The sequence below is a fragment of the Pinus tabuliformis genome, chromosome 6 (genome assembly GCF_031772625.1).
Source record: "Pinus tabuliformis cultivar Carrire ecotype Pingquan chromosome 6, CPIR1, whole genome shotgun sequence".
NCBI classification, from domain to species: Eukaryota; Viridiplantae; Streptophyta; class Pinopsida; order Pinales; family Pinaceae; genus Pinus; species Pinus tabuliformis.
In genome coordinates this window covers 1,493,624,803-1,493,633,092 of record NC_142292.1, presented here as the reverse complement: position 1 = coordinate 1,493,633,092, position 8,290 = coordinate 1,493,624,803, and the positions used below count along the sequence as shown (strand labels likewise).

Sequence of the window (8,290 nt, the reverse complement as noted above, 5' to 3'; positions counted from 1 at the left end):
CAAGCTCATGAGGTGGTTCACTCACTTAAGAGCAATAGGCAGGCAAGAATGATTATGCAACTTGACCTAGAAAAGGCTTATGATAAGATAAGTTAGGCTTACATCAAGAGAGTTCTTATAGCATATGGCTTTGACCATAACTGGGTAAGATGGGTAATGGCCCTTGTAACTACCTCCAGTTTTTCAATCCTGTTAAATGGTTCACCTTCCAAAACATTTAAACCTACGAGAGGACTCAGAAAGGGAGATCCACTCTCACCCTTCCTCTTTATTCTCATGATGGAAGGGCTAGGCAATGCTATCAAATCTCCCAAAGTAGAAGGAAAAATCCAGGGTCTTAAACTCACCATGAATAGAGATGCTTTGACCCATCAACAATTTGTGGATGATACCATGTTGCAGGGTACACCCATGGTCAGGGAAGCTCTAGCCTACAAACAAATCCTGAAAAACTTTGCAATGGCTGTGGGTACAGAGGTAAGCCTTACCAAATCAAAGATTTTCTTTTTTAATACTGACATTGCTATTCAAAGAAATATATCTAGAATTCTAGGCTTTCAAAGAGATATGCTACCCTCCAAATATTTGGGAGTATCACTAACAGACAAACCTCTAAGCAAGACAGTTTGGGAGCCTGTGACTAATAAGCTCCAGGACAAAATCCGGAAATGGACAAACAGGTCTTTGAATTTAGTAGGACGACTAGTGCTCACAAAAGCTATCCTACAAACTATCCCCATCTTTATGTTTTCAGCCCTTTCAGCTCCTAAAGGAATCATGCATCAATGCAGAAATATCCAAAGAGATTTTGTTTGGGGCAAAGGGGAAGAGAAAAAAAATGGGCCTTGGTAGCCTGGGAAAAGATCTGTAAACCTAAGACACATGGAGGTTTGGGACTTGATGATCCTGAAATGCTAAACAAAGTTTTGGGGGCAAAACTATGGTGGAGATGGATAAAAGATTCGGCTTCCCCTTGGGCCCAAATTTGGAAACAGAAATATGCAAACAATTGGCGAGAAAGGGATCACATTAGAATGTCTAGGCTCATCAAAGGCTCCCACATTTGGAACAAAGCATGGGAGAATAGAGCCATTGTTCAGGAACACAGTGTCTCGAAAATCAAAAATGGAAACCTTGCTTGGTTTTGGGAAGACAATTGGCAACATGAACCTAAACTGTTAAGAGAAGAATTTGCAAATCTTAAGAATGATACTGACAACAAAGGGTTACTCAGAGTAAATTACTTCTGGGATCTGGAAAAAAGTGTAGGAAAATGGAGAATATGGAAGAACTTGGTATACAGTGATGACTCCTCGTTGAAGTCACAAGCAAAAGCTTTAACAACCATCCTGGAACAAAGAAAGATTCTGACATCAGCATATTCAGACCAGTTGATATGGGGAAAAAACACTGAAGGCACCTTTAACCTCAAAGAGGCCAATCACATAGCTCTTGGGCTTGACTTTCGAAACCCTGATTGGGTATGGAAGGACCTATGGCAGAACCAAAGCTGGATGAAATTCAAACTATTCATGTGGTTAGTGCAGCATAACAAAATTCTGACCTGGGAAAACCTTAGGAAAAGAGGGGTATCTGGTCCATCTAGATGCCAGATATTTGAATTACAAGAATAAACTATGGATCACCTTCTCAACCTCTACCCATTCACATCTACCTTGTGGAATTGAATAGTTTCAATATTCAGGCAAATAGACAGGGATATGGGCAACATTACCAGCACCTTGAAGAAGTGGAGGAAAATTTTCTCTGATAATGGAATAGTCAACAAAGCTTGGGCTTTACCTCCAGGCTTTCTAATCTGAGATGTCTGGAAAGAACATAACAACAGAATATTCAAGAACAGAAAAGGTTCTTACCAGAGCATCATCGCTTAGATTTTAAGACAGATTAATGAGACAGTAGGAACCCTCATTAAAACCTCCCTGAGGACCAACCTAAAGATACGAATGTGCATATACCTCTACATTTGGGTCTTCAGGGGCTTGTCCCACAGGGCATAAATAAGAATGCAAATCATATAATTGCTTATAAGGATTTCTGGAAACCTCCCCTCAGGGTTTTATGAAATGCAATATAGATGGGGCCTCAAAAGGAAACCTGGGCATGGTTGGGTATGGAGGAGTGATAAGAGATGAACAGGGTTTCATAAAAACCATCTTTCATAGTCACTTTGGGAAAGCCACTAATAATATGGCAAAGCTCATGGCCCTTGAGCAATGCTTAGAAATCTTAAGGGACTCAAATCTTCATAATACTATAATTGAAGTTGATTCCGAATTGATTATTAATTCGGTCAAGAAAATTTGCTATGGCTCAGCTCCGGACAAAGTATGGAGACATTGGTGGCTTCTGCAAGTTTATCAACAGATTCAATCCCACCTGCAGAACATGAGAACCCTGAGTTTCACTCATGTGCGTCGAACAACCAACAAATTAGCAGATATCTTAGCTAATGAAGGCGTACTCTGTGCTAAAAGCAACAAAAAATATGAATGGATAGAGACCCCCCATAGTAGATTGAGGGAAGAGTGTCTCAGACAGGCGAATGCAGACAGGGAGTTATATCAAAGTAGGGGAAACTAACAGGTTGTAGACTTATGGAAGCAGAGGAATTTTGGTCTATATGGTGCAGCAGTTCAAGGATATATACGAACAGGAAGTCTAGTCTTTAGGCGGGATTATGTTCCCAGAACTCTTCAAACCCAAGGCTCTAGGGCGGGATTCAATATATAGTACAAGTATTTACATGAATATGAGATATACCACATAACTCCTTTTCATTGGCTATGTAGGGAGCTTTGTTAACGTGCGAGCAAATAGGCGATATAGAGGTAATCTTATTAATTTCAAGTGGCAAATAGCAAGGTGGTTACCAAGCCAAACGGACCCGAAATTAACTTTAACGGTAGCTTTATTAGGCTTTGGGTCCAAAAGGAGTGTTAAACACCAAGCAAGTTACCCAGCTTGGCATGGATCGCCCGCATCCAGTGGATTTTGGGCTGACTACATGCGCGAGGGTTATCGTTCCAGGCGAACCCAAAGTTTTTATATTACTGCCTCTAAACGCTTATCGGGTCCGATCCAAGAATTAAAGGGTGTGCAGGTTAGCGTTCCAAAATATGTATCGACTGTTAGATCTCTGATGGCAGATCGCACGGTCTTGGCGTTAGATTGATTTTTGAAAGTCACGTCGTATTGTTTTGTGGGCCCTGGGCTCGGATAGTGAGCCTTTGGCTCGGTGTCCAAGGCTATGTGTGGCTTGATAAAGATATGGCCCACATCTTCTATGGGTTTTGTTGTACATTATGTAATACATTTTTATAATATAGTTGAAGAGAAAACCCGATGCTTAAATCAACCCAAAAAAATAAACTAAAAAATTGAATGTAATAATGAATCATAATATGAAACATACTTGTTTTTGAATTTTCATATATAAAAGGGGTTAATCCATATTGTATTTCATGTATTCGTGCTCACTAAAATCAACCCTAGTAGATACACAATAAACTATTAGAATTCAAAAAAAAGTTCAAATAAGTTTTCTAAACTAGATGTAATTTTAGTAGGAATAATGCAATCAATGTTACCATAAGAGAAATCATTCTATTTGTAAGAGGGATCTACGCATATTTAAACATATTCAACAACCAAAATCCTAGGTGCCACAAGGAAACAATGGTCTATTAGCAAAATGGTTAAATGGTTGAACGGAAAGTATGCTTGCTTCCTCATGCTTACCATCGTCCTCTCTAGGACATTGTTATCCACCGCTGGGGGTCGGAGATTTTTCTCCTGGATTGGATTGAATAATAATAATAAATCAACCAACATTAATAAATTAATATTATGGCATTGCTGATTAATGAATAACTATTTCGTACTGATTACTGATTCCACGGACATTTAAATTTTCTCGCTGCATAAAGAAAAGCATTGACTGAGACTTTTGAGTAAAGAAACCGCGTATGATGTGATGGATAAACACTAGCTCTTTTGGGAAGGTGCAAATTCATTCACCTCCCATTAAAAAAATCGCATTCGAAAGCAAGCAGGAAGCCATGGAAGCAGGTCCGTCACATCAGGATGACGCGGTTTCATGGAAAGACAACTTAGTCATATAAGATAAGATCAGGGACCAAATTATAATGGTGTGGCAGAGAGAAGTGCAGGTCTGAGATTAGCAGTATAGATTGCAGATAACCATGACGGTATCCCTTAGAGCTTATTACGATGAAAACAAAGGGATTCTTATAGCCTCTTACATGTTAACAATGACAGCAAGCGTTATCGTATCATGGATACTCTACCGCGGTCGCCACATTCTTCTCATTTTTCCCTTCCTTATCACGGTTATGTTAATGGCGTCTTTTGTAGTTGTGTTCTTTGTTTTCATTTTGTTACGATTTAATAGAGGACGCCCAGCATCTGCTTTCAAAGCGCAGGAGACTCGTATTCAAAGAATTTGTTTCCCGTTTTTGAGGTTGACCAAAGAGTACTTGGTTGCAGCGACTGCTAATTTCAGCCACCGGAAAATAATTGGGAGGGGCCGCTTCGGAATGGTTTACAGAGGAATTCTCTCCGGAGTTGTCTATAATGCGATTTTTTGGAGATTCTGGTGACGGAATCCGGCGGAAGAAATTGAGGTTAAATCTTGATTTGTTGCAGTTAAAATGGTTTTTTAACTGCATATTTGGATTCAGCACCCTGGAAAACCTCTGGGAGGCTTTGATTGTGCAGAAACTAGCTATCAAACTTGCGATTCCAATAAATTGCTGCCGAATTTTGACCAGAAAAACCCACCGGAAAGACTTCCAAAAAGTCGCATTATAGACAACTCCGAACTGCCAAGTTGTTGCTATCAAACGGATAAATTTCTCTCCACTCGCCAAGGACCATTTCTTATCAGAGCTGCACGTTCCAGGGCAGCTTCGCCATAGAAATCTCTTAAAAATTTTGGGGTATTTCCACAATGGCCAAGAGATGATACTTCTCTCGAAATTCATGCCCAATCTGAGCTTGCACATTCTACTGCACGGTCCACAGGATTGCCGATTGAATTGGAGACAAAGACTGAATATAGCAGTGGGGGTGGCCTTTGGGTTGGAGTACCTTCATCATGGCTTGAGGAATCCAATCGTTCACGGCGAAATGAAGCCGGCCAACATACTTCTTGACGAGAATTTGGAACCCCATATTGCTGACTTCGGTCTGGCCAAAGTTTTAAGCAACAATCAGCGCACGCAGAGCTCGCTTACGTTTACTGTTGGTTACACAGCTCCGGGTATAGAGACAATTATTGATTTGTCAGCATTTTATAAAGTAGCAAAGATCAATTATTATAATGCTTTTTCTATTGTTTTAATTGGGAAACTGAATCACACTTCATTCTTCATTTTTGTAAACATAATGCTCTCTGATTGCCCCAGGTTTGTAAATCAATACTATATATATATATATATATATATATATTTCTGTAGTTGTAGTTGTTTCTTGAAAATTATCATTAACTTACAGAATTTCATTTCCTCCTCTTTTATGGTGTTTTCACCAAATTTCCAATAATTAATCATTTATCTCTTCAGATTCTTGTGTTTTAACTCTCTAATTCTGAGACTATACCGAATTTTATATTTTTTTTAATACTTTATTTGAATGCTAATCTATCGATTTCTGTTTTCATTACATGGTAAGGTAAGACGTTTGCAGGCACTTTACACCATAAACGCTATTTTCTTGCTTACAGTTATATATGCTTATAATACTGTGTAATTTGTTTTATATGCTAAAATTTGGGTGTTTTGGTAATCAGAGAAAGCTTTTGTGGGCGTGAAAACTTCTCCAAAAGCTGACGTATACAGTTACGGGATATTGCTGCTGGAGCTTATAAGCGGGTTAAAGCCAACCAGCTCAACTTTACTAGAAATGGGAGTTACAACTTCTCAGTGGGCTACAAATGCAGTGTCAGAAAATAATTGCATTGAGCTTATGGATAGCCGCTTGAGAAGCAATCCAGAATTTCATAATGAGATCCAGGGAGTTGTGAAAATAGGAATTCAGTGTACAGATGAAAGTCCACAGATGAGGCCAGCGATGAAGGATGTAGTTAAAAGCTTGGATGAGCTGATGGGACAAAGACAGTGGAATATACCGCTTTACGTTCTTGCACACCAAGAAATACAAATGCAGGATTCTCCCCTTAGTACGGATTCTCAGCTCACTAGTGACTGATATTCTTTCTCAATGTAAATATTAATATGGTTCGCATCATTAAAACTTACATGCATTACTGCTGTTCTCAACTTTGTGAATAGGCTAGTTTATCTAGTAAATATTCCAGTAAATATTTATCTCCTCTGCAGCATAAAAAATAAATTCTTTTATTTTACAAACCGATGTTCTCAATTTTGCGGAAGGCTAATTCTTCCAATGTAAATATTTATCTGATTATCCGATCTGCAGCGTTAAATTCTTACATACATTCTAAATTAGTGACTGGCGTTTTCAATTTTGAAAATAGGCTACTTCATCTCCATCTAAATATTTATCTAAACTGCAGCATTAAATTCATACATTAGTGATTGCTGTTTTCAATTTTGTAAATGGTTGTAAATATTTATATTATCTGCAGCATTAAATTCTTAACACATTTTAATATTAAATCATTTTGACATGATTTGCAGTTGTTATATACATTTTAATATCAAACCATGTTGATGAACATGTTAGTATTAGCTCAGGTGGAGTATAACCATGGTTGGGAACATGGTTTATTCTGGTTTTCCTTGGTTGGGAGTATGGTTTATTTTACTTTTAATGCGGTTTAATTTTAAGATTTATGCCTAGTTAGGTTAGTTGTGGTAAGGTGAATTTGAGAAGGTGAGAGAGTAAAAATTGTTAAGTCTATAATAGTAGTTTCAGTGTATGATTTTGGTGGTTTTTGATATCAGAGTCTATGGATTATATGTGATGTACTTCTTTTTCTTCCTATTTGTGATGAACTTCTTTTTCTTTTAAAGACTTTGGATTTCTTTATTGTAATGTGGTTGAGTTGGGCTGAAGGCTCACTTTGCCCGGCCATAATGTTGGTGAACTTAAATACTTCAGCTATATAATAAAAAATAGATTTATTAGCTTAATTTTTCTGATTAAAATATCTTTCTTTTATGTGATATTGTTAAAATAAATTTTCTCTAACATTATCTTTATTTTTAAGATGTTATAATAAAATTATAGTAAAGCTCTGAGAGTATAATCTCGCCAAAATGACATCACAGCTTTTTCTAAATCCCTGCCCCAAATCCTGAACTTGATTATGAAACATATTACCAATTCACTGTGATTTTGGTAAAAAAAAAAATTTAATCAATTGTATTCGACGAATAATACAAAGTTTTCCAACATCAAGCTAAATGTGCAGCCAATTTACAGCCCCGACACAATTCTAACAATGGGAGATATCACTTCATATTTGTCCGTGCAAATAAGAAGCCATGATTGGTAACCAATTCGATTCCAAAGAATTCCAGTTCGATCGAAGGACTGACAGCCGCGAAAATAATGGAAAGCTGCAGCGGGCCACAGACGAAGGTCTGCAGCAAGCGCTGCGAAAATAATGAAAACCTGCAGCGGGCCATAGGCGAAGGTGTCAGGCAAGTGCTGCGAAACAATGTCCTCAAAACGCATGCTTGGATAATGAAAGCCCATTAAATTTAATCACTTCTTTTTATAAATGGTCACAATGTGAAATTCTTACCACCAAATTACAACAAATCAATTTAAACAATTTCACCACTTCTTTTCATAATGACCCATTCAATTATAGTGTTGGAAGAATTCAATAACTGCACTATACTCATACCTTGTAAGTTAATTAGCTCACCATTAGGGTCATAGAGTACCCATGCTGCGAAGAGTAGTTTCGTGTACTACGACAAGCACCGTTAGCAAAACCAATGTAATGCCCTGATGACATCTGCAAATCGAGTGGAACACAGGGTAAGCAAAAAAACATATATCTGTAAAGAAAACAAACACACCAAAAAATCAAAACGCACACTAATGAATTAACACACTAATGTAAAAAAGTTATCATATGAATTTCACGCATAATACTTTTTGAGATACAACCCATTACGGGCTGTGACAATGTATTTCCCTCATAATCACATAGCTCATAGGCACCTTTTTGTAAGACACGTGTAACAATGTAGGGCCCATGCCACATAGGTTCGAAATTGCCTGCCCACAACTTATCGTTGGTTTGATT

At 37.8% G+C, this 8,290-nt stretch overlaps 1 protein-coding gene across 1 annotated transcript; it reads left to right on the top strand.

Annotated features, from left to right (window-relative positions):
- Positions 1-5,172: 5,172 nt before the first annotated feature.
- LOC149264318 (receptor-like serine/threonine-protein kinase At1g78530) lies at positions 5,173-6,252 on the top strand. The gene is made up of 2 exons (XM_089398166.1): positions 5,173-5,305; positions 5,834-6,252. Exons 1-2 carry the CDS (start codon positions 5,173-5,175, stop codon positions 6,250-6,252), a joined length of 552 nt encoding a protein of 183 aa, XP_089254292.1.
- The last annotated feature ends 2,038 nt before the right edge of the window (positions 6,253-8,290 follow it).

Excerpts from the sequence above, each read along its gene's own strand:
- LOC149264318 (XM_089398166.1), top strand. The coding sequence starts at position 5,173 with ATGAAGCCGGCCAACATACTTCTTGACGAGAATTTGGAACCCCATATT. Across the intron at positions 5,306-5,833 it reads TGTTGGTTACACAGCTCCGG|AGAAAGCTTTTGTGGGCGTG; the intron begins GTATAGAGACAA and ends TTTGGTAATCAG.